This window comes from Anolis sagrei, chromosome 12 (assembly GCF_037176765.1).
Source record: "Anolis sagrei isolate rAnoSag1 chromosome 12, rAnoSag1.mat, whole genome shotgun sequence".
Taxonomy (NCBI): Eukaryota; Metazoa; Chordata; class Lepidosauria; order Squamata; family Dactyloidae; genus Anolis; species Anolis sagrei.
The window spans coordinates 744,028-762,967 of NC_090032.1; the positions used below are offsets into that span (position 1 = coordinate 744,028).

At 46.8% G+C, this 18,940-nt stretch overlaps 2 protein-coding genes across 16 annotated transcripts in view; both read right to left on the reverse strand.

Annotated features, from left to right (window-relative positions):
- The window catches only part of NUP210L (nucleoporin 210 like), a 63,259-nt gene extending 62,856 nt beyond the window's left edge, over positions 1-403 (reverse strand). The window contains exon 1 of the mRNA XM_060757931.2: positions 217-403. Coding sequence (XP_060613914.2) covers positions 217-365 — 149 coding nt within the window. The 5' untranslated portion in view covers positions 366-403. The remainder of the gene's footprint in view (positions 1-216) is intronic.
- Positions 404-4,038: 3,635 nt separating this feature from the next.
- TPM3 (tropomyosin 3) overlaps positions 4,039-18,940 on the reverse strand; it is an 80,640-nt gene continuing 65,738 nt past the window's right edge. For 2 of the 15 annotated variants that reach the window (XM_067472291.1, XM_067472293.1), the window contains 5 exons: positions 18,462-18,537; positions 16,842-16,904; positions 16,391-16,460; positions 14,466-14,544; positions 6,648-7,464 (listed from right to left, as the gene is read on the reverse strand). In XM_067472291.1, coding sequence (XP_067328392.1) covers positions 7,338-7,464; positions 14,466-14,544; positions 16,391-16,460; positions 16,842-16,904; positions 18,462-18,537 — 415 coding nt within the window. In that variant the 3' untranslated portion in view covers positions 6,648-7,337. Of the gene's footprint in view, positions 5,738-6,647; positions 7,465-7,534; positions 8,136-12,004; positions 12,421-14,465; positions 14,545-16,390; positions 16,461-16,841; positions 16,905-18,461; positions 18,538-18,940 lie in introns of those variants that run through there. The other 13 variants (XM_060757941.2, XM_060757934.2, XM_067472292.1 and 10 more) reach the window with 8 other exon arrangements.

Consider the following 18,940-nt stretch of genomic DNA (forward strand, 5'->3'; position numbering starts at 1 on the left):
AGCTGGCCCTGATTGTTTCCTGTCTAGTATACCCTTGGTTTTCTGAGTGTGGCTCTTTATTTGCTGTCCTGATTTTGGACTTTTGCAGAAATTAAGCTCTTTGCTGGTGTCTCAATGGGGAAACGAAGCCAGGGGCATGTGCCAAGGCAGGCCTGCTTCCCCATTGGAGGCGCCTACTGTCAATCTTCTTCTGCCAAGCCCCTCCCCTTCCCTCACCAGGCGTAGCAGCCTCCCTCGGCGCCCAGGACGAAGGGGACGCGCTTCTCGCGGCTGAAAGGCAGCAGCACTTTCGGGGCGTTGAGCTTGTAGGCCTCTCCCGCTTGGAGGAGCCCCCAGGCCAGGAGGACAAGGCCTCGGCCCGCCATCCTCGACGCAACGCACAAAATGGCGACCGGCCTCTCAGCGAGGCGGCCGTCGTTCTCCCTTCTGCGCATGCGCCTGCCGCTCGGGGGCTTCGATTGGGCCGTCTTCCCGCTCTTTGTCGAGTCCTTCTGCGCATGTTCGCAGAATCTGTGTGCGCATGCGCAGTAGGCTATTTATTCCCACCACTCTGAATACGAATCTTCTGAGTTCTGGGCAGAGGGTGCGTGTGCGCATGCTCAGTAGGGCGTGAGACAAACGGGGGGCTCTGATTGGTCCGTCTTCCCGCCCTTTTTGGAGTCCTTCTGCGTATGTGCAGCCTTGGAAGGCTCGGATCCGTGTGCGCATGCTCAGTAGGCCATTTATTCCCAGCACTCTGAATTATAATCTTCTGAGTTCTGGGCAGAGGGTGCGTGTGCGCATGCTCAGTAGGCCATGAGACAAAGGGGGGCTCTGATTGGGCCGTCTTCCCGCCCTTTTTGGAGTCCTTCTGCGCATGTGCAGCCTTGGAAGGCTCGGATGCGTGTGCGCATGCTCAGTAGGCCATTTATTCCCAGCACTCTGAATTATAATTTTCTGAGTTCTGTGCAGAGGGTGCGTGTGCGCATGCTCAGTAGGCCATGAGACAAAGGGGGGCTCTGATTGGGCCGTCTTCCCGCTCTTTGTGGAGTCCTTCTGCGCATGTGCGGCCGTGGCAGGCTCCGATCCGTGTGCGCATGCTCAGTAGACTATTTATTCCCACCACTCTGAATAGGAATCTTTCTTCTGAGTTCTGTGCAGAGGGTGCGTGTGCGCATGCTCAGTAGGGCATGAGACAAGCAGGCTGCATCTCATATGAATGGAGTTGATTGCAATGGGATTCTCCATGGCATTGAGTCTGGGATTAGAAGGCATTCATATTATATATAATTTCATATTATATATATATATACACTTTGAATATATATATATATATATATATATATATATATATATAATATATATATTATATTCATATTATATATATTATATATATGAAAAATACTATATATTATTTATTTAAGAAATAGGTTCCATCCTATATAAGATTAGAAGGCATTCATATTATATATTTTTTCATATTACAATATATATATACACTTTGAATATATATATTCAAATTATATATATTATAGAAATATATTCATTTATATATATATAAAAATACTATATATTATTTATTTAATAGGTTCCATCCTATATAAGATTAGAAAGCATCCATATTATATATTTTCATATTATAATATATATACACACACTTTGAATATATATATGAATATATATATAAATATTATATATATTATTATATTTAATATAAATGTTATATATTCATATTATATATATTATAGATATATATTCAATTACTTACTTTACTTAGGGGGATATATTCAATATATATATGAAAAATACTATATATTATTTATTTAAGAAATAGGTTCCATCCAAGCACAACGCCCTTGCTGTCCCAGCTCCACTGGCTGCCGATCAGCTACCGGGCCCAATTCAAGGTGCTGGTGCTAACCTACAAAGCCCTAAACGGTTCCGGCCCAAAATACCTTGAGTACCGCATCTCGGCCTACGAGCCCACGAGGACCTTGAGATCATCCGGGGAGGCCCTTCTCTCGGTCCCGCCTGCCTCACAGGCACGCTTGGCGGGGACTAGAGAGCGGGCCTTCTCGGTGGTGGCCCCCCGGCTGTGGAACTCCCTCCCTGCTGAAGTTAGACAGGCGCCCTCCCTCATGGCCTTCCGTAAGGGCCTGAAAACCTGGCTCTTCGAAAAGGCCTTTAATTAAGTGCTGTGTTTTGGTATGACCACCGGAATGGACTATGATGATGAGATGGATTACGACCCAAACTAGACGAAGCGGATTTTTAGTTTAATTAATTGTGTGTTAGTAAGATGTGTGTTATGCTCCTGATTACTGTAACTGTTGTCTTTATGTTCTATGTTCTGTACACCGCCACGAGTCGCCTCCGGGCTGAGAGTGGCGGTAAACAAATGCAAATAATAAATAAATAAATAAATAAATATATAAGATTAGAAGGCATTCATATTATATATATTTTCATATTACAATATATTCTTCAATTTGTTCCTCTTGGTATAAACTTTTATAAAACTTATAGAATTGTTCCTTAATTTCCTCTTCCTGTGTAGGGCTCTTTTTTTGTCTCTTAGTTTAGTTATGTAGTTGGCTTCTCTCCTTTTTCTTGATCTTTTTAGCAAGCCATCTCCCCGGTTTATTTGCATTCATGAAAAAAAATCTTGTTTCATATATTTTAGTTCCTTTTCTCTTACCTCAATTTCCAAGAGGAGTCTCTTTGTTTGTGTAGATATTCTGGAGTTCGTGTTATCTCTTTATTATTGGGGACCGATTTCAGCTTTACTTCTTCCTTTCCTATTTCTTCCATAATTTCTTTCATCTTTTGAAATTTTAATTTATTTTTTATTAGAATTTATATAGCAATATTAAATAAGCACTCACAAGCCGGTTCTGCTTTGAAATGGATATATTGCTTGTATCTCTGCATCAAAGAAAGTCACTACTGACTTTTTCCCACCACCACTTCCTTTTAGACACCTTTCCTGCCCATCTTCCCCCAATTCTCAGTTTTCTTATGAGAACTTGTTGCTTCACAACATGGTTTCCAGCACCCTCTGCTGGGTTCCGGATATCACGGAGAATTTGTGATGTCTTCATGCCGTCAGATATTGTCTCCTGACAAGTTCACCAACAGTCAAAGCCCATTCTGAAGCCCACCGATGATGGAATTGGCCCGAACTTCCCACACAGATGTTGGGGTTCAGCTTCCGTGTGAATCTGACCCTCAGCCTCCGTGTGAGCCTGACCCTCAGCCTCCGTGTGAACCTGAACCTGATTCTTTGATTGTATTTCCTGATGCAACTGAACAGGCTACTGAACATGTATTTTTCCCTGATGGTTTGGAAACTGTTGATTCTGAGGGCAGTGGCTGGGAAAGTGAAACTACACATCCTGATGAGAATGTTTCAGAATCAAGCGGTGATAACTCCCCAGAGGAGCTAACACCTGCCTTTTTTTTTTAATGAGGATAGAAGAGGGCAGGTTTGGGAAAACAGGAGTGAATCACAGAGTCTGAGAAGGTCAAGTAGATTAAAGGAAAAGGAGGCTTCCAAGTCTGGAGGCGTGTCCCGAAACAGTTTCTTTAGTTTTAAGTGTCTCCCCCCCGGGCTCTCTCGTTAGATCAAGCATCGTTTAGACTGAGGCATTACCTTGGCAGAGTTCCCGTTTGCCATGGCCTGCATTCCCAGAGGCTTCTAGTTTCCAAGTATGGTTAGTAAAATGCTAACAGGTTCCAGGTTTTTATAGTGTTGCTTTTGGAATTTTTGTCTAGTTCAGAGATATTCCTGACTGCTGTGTTTTACTGTGGCATTTTGACTTTGCATTTCCCTCTATTTTGTAACCATTGTAACCCTCTATTTTGTAACCATTCTTCATCAATAAAAAGGATGGTGGTGGATTTAATCTTATGGTCTCGTTTCCTGATCTGGGTTGCAACAACAGAACCCCATGCTTTGAAGGGACTCGCTGGACGGAGCCTCCCTCCAGCCTTGCACACTCCCCCAGTTTGGAAATGCTCCCTTCCTCTTGCAAGAAGAAATGAAAACCTGACGCCATGGACAATCGAGGGAATGCTTCCGTTTATTATTTCCAAAACAACCAAAAAAAGACAATAAAAGACAAAAAGTTCTTTTTGTTTGTTTGTTTTAGTATCAAAACACTTGATATGGTTTTTCCTGGTTTCTCCACAGCCCGCTCTGCCTCCTCCTCCTCCTCCAGGCCCCAAAGGGACAGAAAAGCAAGCCAGGCCTCGGGCATCCCGCTCGCCGGGACTCCCTTTTTGTATCAAGACGCTAAGACCGGGGAGCCGAGAGCGAGGAGGCGGGTCGGGGAAGAAGCCCGGCCCTTTCCGCCCCGAAAAAGGACGCTCCGCGGAGGCCGAGGGCGGAAGAGCTCCCCCCGCTTCCCGGCCGACAGACAGACAGGCTGCAGAAGAAGGAAAGAAGGCTGGAAAGGGACAAAGCAAGAGGTGCGCGAGGAACAACCACGGTTAAGAAGCGTGCCGAGAGCGAGAGAGAAATACGATCACTTTAAAAACCTGATAGACAATTTGACACAGATGCATTTTCCCTGCCCACCCCATCCCATCATAGAAACAGCGTTAAAAACCACAAAAATATGTGTCTGTGTGTGTGTGCGCTTGCGGTGCACCTTTCCCAACCCCTCTTGTTTGTCTTTTGGCAAAAAAAGAAACCAAAACCACGTCCTCGGACCCAAAGGAGGTCAAGGAGGGCTTGGTGTCTGTGCTGGGTTCTCCCTGGGAGGATCAGGAAGGAAGGAAGGAGCAAAATAGGAAGGAGAGAGAAAAATAAGGAAGAGAAAGAAAGGAGAGAAAGAAAGAACGAACGAAAGGAAGGAAGGAAGGAGAGAAGGAAGGAACGAGAGAGAAAAGGAAAGAGAGAAGGAAGGAAAGAAAGAAAGAAAGAGAAAGAAGGAAGGAAGGAAGAAGAGAAAGAAAGGAAGAGAAGAAGGAGGAAGGAAGGAGGGAAAGCAAGAAAGAGAGAGAAGGAAGGAAAGAAAGAAAGAAAGAACGAAAGGAAGGAAGAGAAAGAAGGAAGGAAGGAAGGAAGGAAGGAAGGAAGGAAGGAAGGAAGGAAGGAAGGAAGGGTGGGTGGCTTCCACCAGGCAGGGCACTGAGGGCCAAAGCCACAACTTGGAACGGACCTGGCCAGCCATACAATTCAATGGGGGAAAGGGGTGCTGGGAAACACCGGGAAACCTTCAAAGCCAACCGCTTGCAAGCTCCGGCATGACAAAAAATAGCGTACGGCCATTTCCAGGAAAGGAAAAGGGGGAAAGGGGGAAAGAAAGGAGACCCATGACTATCAAGGAGCGTCCCTCTGGGACACCCTCTCCTCCCCGCACCGCGACCGCCTGGTGTTTGTGTTCCGCAGCCAAAGCGTGGCCTGGGAATCGGAATTGGCAGAGACTTCGGGGTCAAGTTGGCAACGGACACTGGAATGTTTACACCTCGGAGCCTTCTCCCTGCTTTTGCAAGGGTGACAGGCCGCTTATTATTATTATTTTTTGTTTTACTTTCCTTTTCTCCTCTCTCTTTCTCTATATTTTTAAGACAGAGCTGGCCTCCCGGCAGAAAGAAGGCCGCTGCCCGGGAGGCTAGAAAGGCAATGGAGGGCGACAAGGGGAGGGGAGGGCGGCGTGCGCTCGGCCCCTTTACATGTCGTTCAGGTCCAGCAGGGTCTGGTCCAACATCCGCTGCGTGCAGAGATGCTCCTCTTTGGTGCACTTCAGTTTATCTGCAAGGGAAAAGCGAGGAGGTTAGAGGCCAGGGTGCAAGTCGAGGGGTGCCCGCCTTCCCTCCCTCCCTCCAGCCCCAAAGCGGCACACAATCCAACAATGCGGTGCCCCCTCCTCGGCCGTGCAGCTGCCCCAAGGCTTGCTTCCCCTCCCAACCACAAAACAGAGCGTTCCCATCGCTCTCCGCCATACAACCTGGCCGTGAAGAGCCAAAGCTGTGTCCACTTCGTGCTAGAGCAGGCGTGGGCAAACTTGGGCCCCCCAGGTGTTTTGGACTTCAACTCCCACAATTCGTAAAAGTCTCAGGCTCCTTCCTTTTCCCACTCAGCCACTAAAGCTAGGTTAGTGATAGACCTAAGGGAGGCCTACCTTCAGGTACCTATAGATAGATGCTTGAGTGATAGACCTAAGAGAGGCCTACCTTCAGGTTCCGATAGATGCTAAAGTGATGGACCTAAGAGAGGCCTACCTTCAGGTCCCTATAGATAGATATATAGATGCTAGAGTGATGGACCTAAGAGAGACCTACCTTCAGGTACCTATAGATAGATGCTTGAGTGATGGACCTAAGAGAGGCCTACCTTCAGGTTCCGATAGATGCTAAAGTGATGGACCTAAGAGAGGCCTACCTTCAGGTCCCTATAGATAGATATATAGATGCTAGAGTGATGGACCTAAGGGAGGCCTACCTTCAGGTACCTATAGATAGATGCTTGAGTGATGGACCTAAGAGAGACCTACCTTCAGGTTCCGATAGATGCTAAAGTGATGGACCTAAGAAAGGCCTACCTTCAGGTCCAAATAGATAGAAAAATGCTAGACCTAAGAGAGGCCCACCTTCAGGTCCCTATAGATAGATGCTAGAGTGATGGACCTAAGAGAGGCCTACCTTCAGGTCCCTATAGATAGATAGATGCTAAAGTGATGGACCTAAGAGAGGCCCACCTTCAGGTCCCTAGAGATAAGATAGATGCTTGTGTGATAGACCTAAGAGAGGCCTACCTTCAGGTACCTATAGATAGATGCTTGAGTGATAGACTTAAGAGAAGCCTACCTTCAGGTCCCAATAGATATATAGACGCTTGAGTGATGGATCTAAGAGAGGTCTACCTTCAGGTCCCTATAAATAGATGCTAGAGTGATGGACCTAAGAGAGGCCTACCTTCACGTCCCGATAAATAGATCAACATGACATCTTAAGCATCTACACCAGGCATGGGAGCTGAAGTCCTAAACACCTGGAGGGAGGACTGAAGTTTGACTAGCCCTGGACTAGATGGCCCATGCGATCTCTTCCAACCCTATTAGTCTATTATCTGTCAAAGGGCTTTGGTTGTGCTTTTACTGCACAAAGGCAGTAGGAAGTGGACCCTTGATGCCCCTCTTTGGGGGTCTCTCCCAACTCTAGGATCCTATGAGACTGACCAGCGGGTGACGCACAACCAACTGGTTCCATGTGCTTTCTCGCGTGTACATTCCAAATCCCCCCAAGCAAATTATCTTCTGCCCCCTGATTGCATCAACGGAGGCTCTCCATGCAGTGGCAGGCCAAGGACCGTGGTATGAATGGCCAGAGAAGGGGGGAAACCACGTCCCAAGCTAAGCCTGGTGAGTCCCAGACTGGGAAAATGCAGGGATGCCGTGTGCTTTCAAAGGAACAGACCATGCTTCCTCCACAGGCGAGCTTCCAAAAGGTGATACATACCTACCCAAGTCTTTGCCTTTGCTGCCCGGAGAGCAGGATTGTTTTGCAACGCAAAGAAGGGCGCAAGTGGGAGAAAGACACCCCAGGCACGTTTGGGAAAAGGCCAGCGGTTTTATTGAGACAAGACACATGAATATAGATATATATATGTATGTATGTATATCAGCTATGTATACATCTTTACAAAATAACAAACAGCTCAATCCATGCAAAAGGAAGCTTATTTGGGGGAAGAAGAGGCCAGCAACGGAGTCTAAGGAAAGGAGGGATGGTGAAAGGGAGTCCATACGAGCGGCCGAAGGGGAGACGAAACCCAGCCTCCCCACCGAGAAGGAAAAGAGCCATTGCCATTCCGGCTTTCTATCTACATTGTAGATAGAGTCTATCAAGCTACGCCAAAGTCTTATGATACAAGCGCTAGAGATCTATCTACAGCACCAAAAAAAACAGGTGAAGGAGGCGTTGGGGAGTTGGTTTGGAGAAGCACGGAAAAAGAAACGAGAGGGGATCGGCACCCCGTTCTAATACGTGCTCCGCTTTTCCGTCTGCACCGGAGCCGGTTCAGAACAAGCCGGGCTTTGTTTTGGAAAGAAATGGAAACCAGAGCAGTTCTCAATCACACAGATCATGCAGGGTTAGCTTCAGCTCGTTCGCCAGCAGACGGTTTTTCTCAAGCTGGCTGTACAGACGCTCTGCAGCACCGCCGGCGGCAAGAGAAACAGAGGAAGGAGGAAGAGGACATTAGGGAGGGAAGAGAAAGAGAAGAGAGAGAAGAGAAGGGGGGAAAAGAAAACAAAAGGGAAAGTTAGTGAAGTTCCAGAGATGGGGACGCCTCCCGCTTCCGTCGATGGACGCCAACCCAGCGAAGAGGCAAAGGGGGCCTTGCTTTTGAAGCCAGGAAAGGGGAGCAGGGGTGGAGACTTGCCAGAGAAGCAAAAGGAGCCTGCAGAGAAGCCGCTCGGGAGGTCAGAGTTGTATGTCAGCCTGTGATTGTGGGCCTGGGTCTGTTGGCATTGGAGGTGAGGGTTTGTTTGGGTCTGAGTTAAGCTCAGATGCTGTCTTAAGGAAGATTCCCAAGGCCACATTCCTGGGAGAGGCCCTTTGCAGCTTTACTCAGAGCAACGGCCTGAAAATGATTTGTCAGGTGCAGAAGTTAGTGAGTTAACGAAAGCAAGATCAGAAAGCAAAGTTTTAGTAAACAGAGACAAAGTTTTCAGAGACTAAGATGATTAGTTCCTCTACAGCAAAAGAGAGATAACAAACCGTGATCTGGTGTGAAGGTCAAGAGACTGGCACTCCTTTCCGTTTTGGGCTCTGACAAAGCTTTATAACGATTCATGGGAGAGAGCTGCCTCAGTCGGGTCAACGTTGTTATTTCATCACAATCTTGCTTTCCAATGCTCTTCGTTTCATGTACCAAGTTTTTTCCAAGCTTAAGATTTGTATATGAGGTTTTCCTGCTGCCTTGTTTTTTTATGTTCTCGTGGATCTTGTTTTCCTTTGAAGCTCATGGACTGTTTTATATATTGGACCTTTACTGTTTTTGCTAATTTTTATTGGTTTACCTACATATATTCTTCAATAAACTGTTGGCTGATCCAACCCAGGCTGGCTTCAAACTCATGATTTAAAGCAGCTGGCTACTAACTAGCTGCGTCAATACTCAATGTATGTTGTATGTTGTATCTACACTGTCTGTTTTTGATAAGGCCAACTAGGTAATCAATAAAAGTTCGAGTTGTTGCTGCACCATGCAGTGTTCCCTCACTTATCGCAGGTGTTACAGTCCAGGGCCACCCACGAAAAGTGAAAATCCATGAAGTAGGGACACAATATATGTATATCGCATTCCAAGGGTGAGGCAGAAGCAAGGAGAGATTTAAAGGCATAGCACACTTTTTTTTGCTAGCTATCTCTGCTTTGTTTTGCAATCTCTCTTGGTTGGCTGCCTGTCTCTCGAGGGGGAGGGTGAAACCCCCTTCCATACTCCATCGTTGCAAGGAGGTGGGATTATAATGCCGCTCTGAGCAACGGCAACCATTCATAAACTGGAAGGCAAAAACCCGCGAAACAGCGAGTCCGCGAAAAGTGAAGTAGTGAGGGAAGACTGTATTCTACAATAAACTGCTTGCTGATTTTATGAAGCGCATGTGGTATTTCAAGTCAGAGGTGTTCCTGCTCTGGAGTACGACGCACTTCCTGTGGTCTCAGCCTTGTTCCTAACTAGGAGTCGTTTGTAAATCAGATGTTTGTAACGTGGGGACGGCCGATACAGTGTTCTGGGTTGTTGTAGGTTTTTTTTCCGGGTATATGGCCATGGTCTAGAGGCGTTTTCTCCTGACGTTTCGCCTGCATCTATGGCAAGCATCCTCAGAGGTAGTGAGGTCTGTTGGAAGTAGGAAAATGGGTTTATATATCTGTGGAATGACCATATAAACCCATTTTCCTACTTCCAACAGACCTCACTACCTCTGAGGATGCTTGCCACAGATGCAGGCAAAACGTCAGGAGAAAAATTGCCTCCAGAACATGGCCATATAGCCCGGAAAAACCTACAACAACCCAGTGATTCCGGCCATGAAAGCCTTCAACAATACATTATACAGTGTTCCCTCGCTATTTTGCGGCTCGCTTTTAGCGGACTCGCTGTTTCACGGTTTTCATAAAGTATTAATTTACAAGGTATATCGTGGTATTTTCGCTGTTTTGCTGATTTTTGCCGCTTTCCAAGGTGCTTTCCCTCCTCAGTCCTCTTTCCCTCCAGCCTTGAAGCGCCTTTCCTTCACTTTATTTTGTTTATAAAGACTTAAAATAGTGTAGAACTACTCAAAGAATGTACAAATATTAAAATAAATATAATAATATAATAATAATAGACTTTATTTGTACCCCGCCACCATCTCCCCTAATAGGGACTCGGGGCAGCTCACATGAGGCCAAGCCCAAATAACAAATTACGTCTACATGGTGGTTTTTCACTTATTGCGGGAGGTCCTGGGACGTAACCCCCACAATAAGTGGGGGAACACTGTACATCGAAATACTCTAAAAGGACTGGATCTGGCCTGATTTCAGATGCTAAGCAGGGCCAGGTCTGGTTAGGACTCTGATAGGAGACCTCCAGGGAACCCAAATACTGTGTGTTTCAGGGGATTGTGCAAAGCGCTTGAGGATCTCTGTACTGGAGCTCAGCCTTTGAGTGTGTTTCAGGATCAGGGTGCTTTGGATGTGGGGAGCGATGTCAATGAATTTCAAGATGGCAATGGTTTGGTCAATGATACTGATGCAGAGAAGGACCAAGAGACCCCTGTTCAAAGTATAGTTTCCCATGAGAATGTCCCTGAAGGGTGTGGGGATGATGGTGTACTCCCTGAATTGCTACCAGAGAGTTCCCAGGATTCGGAGCTTGAAAACAATACGGCACCTGGCCCAGCAAATAGATAGACGGCAGTAGATTAGTCAAAACAGGCAAACCGAACAGTGGCTTCGGCGTTCTGCCAGGCTCAGACAGAAAAAGATAAGGGAATCTCAATTAAAGTGAAACCAATTTCTGAGTGCTTGGGATAGCTTAATGAGGAGGTTTTTTTTTTTGGTCATGTCAGGAGCGATGTGAGAAACTGCAAGTCGCTTCTGGTGGAGATAAAAGTTTGAAATATGGGAAAAATAGCCAGATGAAGCTTTGTTAGGAATCAAGTTCTCGTCCTTGTTTCATGGAAACCTTGCTTGGAAGATTCATCCTTAAGTACTTCTTGTTTCATGGTTTGGATTCTTGGATTGTATGATTGTATGCCTATGCCTTGGATTAATGTTTCCTGGTTTTCTGGATTATATTAGAGAAGTGTGGACTTTTTATGGACTTTGCTGAACTTTACCCTGGACTATTTTGCGTCTGCTTATCTTCTTACCTAATTGGATTTACCCATTTCTTTAAAGTGCTTTCTACTTTGCTGCTTTTTACTTATCTTCAATAAAATGATTGTTTTCCAATCAATGGTGTGGTGTTTAAAGTCAGAGGGCTTTTCATGTCCTGGAGTGCAACATTCTCTGCCCAAGTACACACTCTGAAATGGGATTATATTAGAAAAGTGTGGACTTTGTTTTGATGGACTTTGTTGAACTTTACGCTGGACTATTTTTGCTTCTGCTTATCTTCTTACCTAATTGGATTTACCTATTTCTTTAAAGTGCTTTCGACTTTGCTGCTTTTTACTTATCTTCAATAAAATGATTGTTTTCCAATCAATGGTGTGGTGTTTAAAGTCAGAGAGCTTTTCCTGCCCTGGAGTGCAACACTCTCTGCCCAAGAACACACTTTGAAATGAATGCCTATGACAAATACTTGCAAAAGGAAACACCTGACTGAATATTCCCTTTTTAGCCCAGCCCTGCGCACGGGTTAGAGATGCCCCCTCATTCCTCAATTATGTGAAGTGTGTAAAGAAGTGTGTAAGAAATAGGTAACAGGGAGGGAAGAGGGCTTAGCTCTGTTTGAGAGCGATGCCGTTTCCTTTGGGGGCTCGAAGGAGAAGACGAGAGGGAAATAAAGGCAGCCCAGGCTTCGTTGAGAGCACGGTGTCTATATTACGTATGACTTCCCACCAACAGTTACACCACAAACAATGGTCAAAGCAAGACAGTGGAGACACAGTGGTGACGATGGCAGTGGCGGAGGCCCCATCTCCGAGGCCAGTCGTTTTCTAATTCTCCCCATCTCTGCAGACGAGAAAACCCTGCAGCGTCTGGCACCTCTTCGGACGTCACAAAGGGCCGCATTGTTTCCGAACAGAGAGGGAAAGAGCCGGGGGAGGCACAGGACGGGACCAAATGGTGGGGAGTCTGTGTTGGGCTTGGAAAATGAGCAGCGAGGAAGACAAAGAGGGGAGAGGAAGACCCCCAAAATGATCTCCGCCCTCCAAAGCCTGGGCACAAATACAGGGCAAACTTGCTTTCTGGAGAGCTTTGGAATCACTATTTTATCTGTGTGCAAGAGAGAGAGAGAGAGAGAGAAAAGAGAAGTTTAAAGGCTGAAAAGCAAGGCAGGCAAGGAAGGAAGGAAGGAAGAGGAACCCAAAGGAAGAGGAGAGGAGAAGGCATTCCGTGGTTAGGAGGAGGAGGGATGGCTGCAAGGCAACTCCACAATGGAGCAAACGGGTTAAGAGTCAAGGCCCCCTTCGGAAGAATCTCAACACAGGTCCTAGGGCTCCTACCACAATACGCCCCACATTTCATGCCCACCAAAGACCCCCGAGGAGCCCAAGAGGAAGGAAGTCGAGCATCAATACGAGGACGGAGGCGCACAGCAACACACACAAGGCAGGAAGCCCCACAAAGCCAAGGCCATTCTAGGCAGCGTCAACAGGAGGCAAGTGTTTACAACAGGCATGAGCAACCTTCAGCCTTCCAAGTGTTTTGGACTTCAACTCCCACCATTCCTAACATCCTCAGACCCTTTCCTTTCCCCCCTCGGCCATTTAAGATAGTTGGTAGAGTGACAGACCTAAGAGAGGCCAACCTTCAAGTCCAGTGATAGTCCTAAGAGAGGCCTACCTTCAGGTCCCAATAGATAGATGCTACAGTGATAGACCTAAGAGAGGCCTACCTTCAGGTCTCAATAAATAAATACTAGAGTGATAGACCTATGAGAGAGGCTTACCTTCAGGTCCAGTGATAGACCTAAGAGAGGCCTACCTTCAGGTGTCAATAAATAGATACTAGACTGATGGACCTAAGAGAGGTCTACCTTCAGGTCTAGTGATAGACCTAAGAGAGGCCTACTTTCAGGTTCTGATAGATAGAGTGCTAGGCCTAAGAGAGGCCTACCTTCAGGTGTCAATAAATAAATACTAGAGTGATTGATCTAAGAGAGGCCTACCTTCAGGTTCTGATAGAGTGATAGACCTAAGAGAGGCCTACCTTCAGGTCTCAATAAATAAATACTAGAGTGATAGACCTATGAGAGAGGCTTACCTTCAGGTCCAGTGATAGACCTAAGAGAGGCCTACCTTCAGGTCTCAATAAATAGATACTAGAGTGATAGACCTAAGAGAGGCCTACCTCCAGGTCCCAATAAATATAATATATTGTATATACCTATATAATGTAATAGAGTATAATACTACTACTAATAAAAGACTATAGATAGATAGAATTCTTAAGTGGCTGAGGGGGGAAAGGAAGGGGCACGAGGCTGTTACAAATGATGGAAGTTGGGAGTCCAAAACACCTGGAGGGTCAAAGTTTGCTCATACCTGGTCTACCACAAGGGAAGAAGGAATAGGGCTGAGAAAGGCGGTATACAAATACAGTAAATAAATAAAATAGGGCCCCCCTCTTCTGCACTTGGGATTCTGTTCTAGTTCTATGCAAAGCGATTCAAGGAGATGGAGAAGATGGAAGGAGTCCACAATGGTCCAAGGTCTGGGACGCACGAATCCCTCTTGAGAAGCAACTGAGCGAATTCGGGAGGTTTAAGTTGGAGAAGAGACGGCTAAATACTTGCAAGAATGTCACATGGAGGAGGGACACAAGGCAGCAAGGGGTACAAACGGCAAGAAGAGACTCCACCGCATCATTAGGAAGCTCAGAGCTCTTTGATAATGGAATATGAATGGCTGGATGGCCATCTGTTAGGAGGGATTCAATTGAGTGCAACACATACACACGCAACACAGGAAGCCGCTGGCAAAGAGAGGCACAGAGCACAACATTAAGGCCTGGAGGCCTTATCGAGGGTGGTGGCATTGGGAAGCCAGGCGTAGCGACTCAAAAGTGGAAGTGAGAGGAAGGGCCGCCTACGAGTCAGGAAAAGGTGTGCCCTTGTGCCAGCGGGTGGAGCAGGAGGCAGTTGGGTGTGCAGTCAATGACCCCCGATTTGGCTCCCAACTCGTCCTGACCGAAACCATGCCTTCCCGCACCTTTGCTCCATCGCGCCCGTGTCCCCGTCCCACCCAACTCCGCCACAGCACACAAGGCAGGCGCAAGCAGAGGCCGACACACAACCCGCCCCCGCCACCGGTATTTACATGGAGGTCATGTCATTGAGGGCGTGGTCCAACTCCTCGCTAATGGCTTTGTACTTCAGTTTCTGGGCATAGAGTTCGTCTAAAACAAAGGCAGCGGAAGAAACCAGGATGGAGGGGCAACCAAAAGCAGGCGGGAGGGAAGAAGGAAGGAAGGGAGGGAGGGCCAGGTCAGAGAGGCACGCGCCCACAAGGCTTTCTTTCTGCGTCTAACGGCGAGATTTGGATGGGAGCCAACGGGGAAAAGGGCGAGGGAAGGTCTGCCATCTGACTCGACCCCCCAGGGAAGCCTCGCCCTGCTCTGCCTTCCGAATCAAAGCGCCTCTGTCCTTCCCAAACTGAATTGTCCATTTCATGGCTCTGAAATGTTTGCACCGCCATGCAGTAGCTGCAGTTTAGCTCAACAAAATATGACCTCTAGGCATCTTCTGCATCAGGCATGGGCAAAATCTGGCCCTCCCTCTGGGTGTGTTTTGGAATTCAACTTCTACCATTCCTAACAGTCCCAGGCCCCTATCTTTCCCCCCTGAGCCTCTTTAGCTATAGTGATAGACCTAAGAGAGGCCTACCTTCAGGTCTCGATAGATAGATGAGAGAGTCATGGACCTGAGAGAGCCCTACATTCAGGTTTTGATAGTGATAGGACCTAGAGAAGCCTAACTTCAGATTCTGATAGATGGTAGCATGATGGACCTAAGACAGGCCTACCTCACATCTCAATAGATGATAGACTGATGGACCTGGAGCGGCCTATCTTCAGGTCCTAATAGATGATAGAGTAATGGACCTAAGACACGCCTACCTTCTGGTCTTGATAGAGTGATGGACCTAGAGAGGCCTATCTTCAGGTCTTGATAGATAGTGATGGACCTAGAGAGGCCTATCTTCAGGTCCTGATAGATGATAGTGATGGACCTAAGAGTGGCCTACCTTCAGGTCCCAATAGATGATAGAGTAATGGACCTAAGATAGGCCTACCTCAGGTCCTGATGGATAGACCGATGGAACTAAGACAAGCCTACCTCAGATCCTGATATCTGATAAGAGTGATGGACCTAAGAGAGGCCTATCTTCAGGTCCCGATAGATGATAAAGTGCTGGACCTAAGATAGGCCTACCTTTGGGTCCCAACAGATGATAAGAGTAATGGACCTGAGATAGGCCTTCCTCCGGTCCTGATAGCTGATAGAGTGATGGATCTAGGAGAGGCCTACCTTCAGGTTCTGATAGATGATAGAGTGATAGACCTAAGAGAGGACTACCTCCAGGTCTTGATAGATAGAGTGATGGACCTAGAGAGGCCTACTTTCAGGTCCTAATAGCTGATAGAGTGATGGAGCTAGAGAGGCCTACCTTCAAGTCCTGATAGATGATAAAGTGATGGACCTAAGAGAGGCCTACCTTCAGGTCCCAATAGCTAGGTAGATATGACATCTTAACCATCTATACCAGGTATGGGCCACAGTACCTGGTAGGAATTGTGGGAGTTGAAGTCCAAAGCACCTGGACGGGTGAAGTTTACCCATGTCTAATCTACATCTTCCATAACAATTCTACAGCATTCCTGAGCCAGATGCCTCAAGTTTCAATAGGAATCCGGATTATCCATGGTTCTGTATATCCATACAAAGTCTGTGGATATGGAGATCTGCTGTACTTATGATCCTAGGCAACGGACACTTAGAGGTGAATTGCCTCTGAAGGAGGAGAATCCATCCCCAATGACTACAAAACAGGACGGTGCAACCAAAGGCCACCAGGTCTGTCTCCCTGTGAGGCCAACAACGGGAGGACCAAAGGGAAGGCACAAGCTCTGGTATCACCCCTCTTGTCCTCCTCAGGGTAAGTATCCAGGCTAGAGCCCATTCCATGGCAGCGTATGGTGCTTAACTGGTTCCCCATCGCCACCGCCCACTGCTCAAGCCTACCTTCCAAGTCATCAATGGTCTTCTCCAGTTTGGCTACTGATCTCTCCGCAAACTCGGCACGGGTCTCGGCCTGCAATGGAGGGAGAAGGGGGTGAACTGAGGAGGAAGGCCAGGCCTGTTAATTCTATGTAAATATAGGTTGCTTACATGTAACCGTAGTTTCCCGAGTGGTCACCTGTGAATTCGCACATATGGTAGTTTCTGCGCCTGAGCAGACAGCTTCGGAACCTTCTAGATAGATTTGAAAAACTTTGGCGGTTGGCCCCGCCCACTCTCCCCTTGCGAGTATAAGTAGCAGGTGGGCGGCGCCACCGCCTCAGTTCTACCATATGTGCGTATTCACAGTTGACCACGATGGGAAAGGCTCATTTTACAGAACTTCATCTGCTCCTCTAAGACGTAATGCAGGAGAAGTGGCTTTGTTGACCCAACAAAGTGAAAGTGCACTTACCTCCTTGAGTTTGTCGGTCAAGATCTTGATCTCCTCTTCATATTTGTCCTCCTTTTGAGAGTACTGGAGGCGAAGAGAATCAAAAAGGTAAACAAGTCAGGGCCAAAATAAATGACCACATTCCAACAGACAGCTTCCTCGTTCTGGGCACCAGAGGTATCAAGACTAAGACCCCCATCATTCCTAATTATAATTGAAGTGATGGAGTCACAATCCATCCCATCTTCAAGCTGCCTGGTCAGGGAAGACCGGTTAAAGGAAGACAGCAGCTCTCTAGGCTGAGATCATCTTCCCCATTCCTGGATCCATGTAAGTAAAGGTAAAGGCTTCCCCTGACACTGTCTAGTTGATTCCGACTCTAGCGAGTGGTGCTCATCTCCATGTCTAAGCCAAAGAGTCGGCATTGTCCATAGACACCTCCAAGGTCATGTGATTGGCATGACTGCATGGAACGCCGTTCACTTCCTGCAGAAGTGGTATCTATTGATCTACTCGCATTTGCATGTTTTCGAACTGCTAGGTTGGGAGAAGCTGGGGCTAACAGCAGGAGCTCACCCCACTCCCCAGATTCAAATCACCGACCTTTAGGTCAGCAAGTTCAGCAGTTGAACGGTTTAGCCCGCTGCGCCACCGGAGTATAGGTAGGTTTGTGTGTACGTGTGTTATATATATGTACTAGCCGTCCCCTTCCATGCATTGCTGTAGCCCAGTTTGTGCATATGTGTTTTGTATGTGTATATATGGCGTGAGGTGTCTACAGACAACAGGTTCCTCAGCTTGGAAATGGAACAAGAGCACTTCCCCATGGCGGGAGTTGAGCCAGAAATGAAAGGGGAAGCCTTTATCTCTGTGTATTTGTGGAAATGAAAGGGGAAGCCTTTCCCTCTGTTCTGTGTATTTGTGGAAATGAAAGGGAAAGCCTTTAAATCTGGGTATTTGTGGAAATGAAAGAGGAAGCCTTTACCTCTGTTCTGTGTATTTGTGGAAATGAAAGGGAAAGCCTTTAAATCTGGGTATTTGTGGAAATGAAAGAGGAAGCCTTTACCTCTGTTCTGTGTATTTGTGGAAATGAACGGGGAAGCCTTTACCTCTGTTCTGTGTATCATTGTTATTCCACTGTATTAATGGCACTGAATATTTGCCTATTGGTCTATGTTGTAATTCGATCAGAGTCCCCTCGGTGAGATAGAGCCGAATATAAATAAAGTGTATTATTATTATTATTATTATTACTATTACTATATTTATTAATACCCAGCTTTATCTGGGTGGGATTTGAGTCTCCCAAATTAGGCTCAAAATGGCTTAATATAAAAACCTTAACATACAATTTAAAAATATACAAACACTAAAACAGAATTAAATATAAACAGCATTTTAAAAATTCACACTGGCTCCCAGCACTCTCTCCATTGACACAGGGACAAGATGGGAAAACATAGTTCCTCTATTTTGGATTCTAGCTCCCATCAGCCTCAGTCAAGGAAACAAGAGTCTGATGGCTTAACAAGGTCTTCCAGCACCGTAATATGGGAAATGGTGAATGGAATCCTGCCGCCTTCCAGGGATGCTGGGAGTTGTAGTTCAGGGAGGGTTTGGGGTGGGAGAGGGGCACTCTACCTTCTCGGCCTGAGCCTCAAGCGACTTGAGGTTGTTGGTGACATTCTTCAGCTCCTCTTCCAGCTCTGAGCATTTGCTGCAAGTGTTTGTTGGGGGGAAGGATCGGAGAGAAAGCCGTGAAAGAGAGGAGGGGCGGGTGGCCAAGGGTGGGAGGGAAGGAGGGAAAGGACAGGAGGGAGAGAGAAAGAGAGAAAGAGAGAGAAGAGTGAATCCGTGAACCAGAGGAGAACAGCCATTGCTTGGAGGATCGGGGCCGCGGGCACTTGCCGGACACCTTGCAGGCCTTGCAGTTGGAGTGTGGTGGAGGCTCCTTCTTTGGAAGCTTTTAAGCAGAGGCTGGATGGCCATCTGTCAGGGGTGATTTGAATGCAATATTCCTGCTTCTTGGCAGAATGGGGTTGGACTGGATGGCCCAGGAGGTCTCTTCCAACTCTTTGATTCTATGAATGACCTCTCAGGCCTTTTGGGTTTCCTTGGAA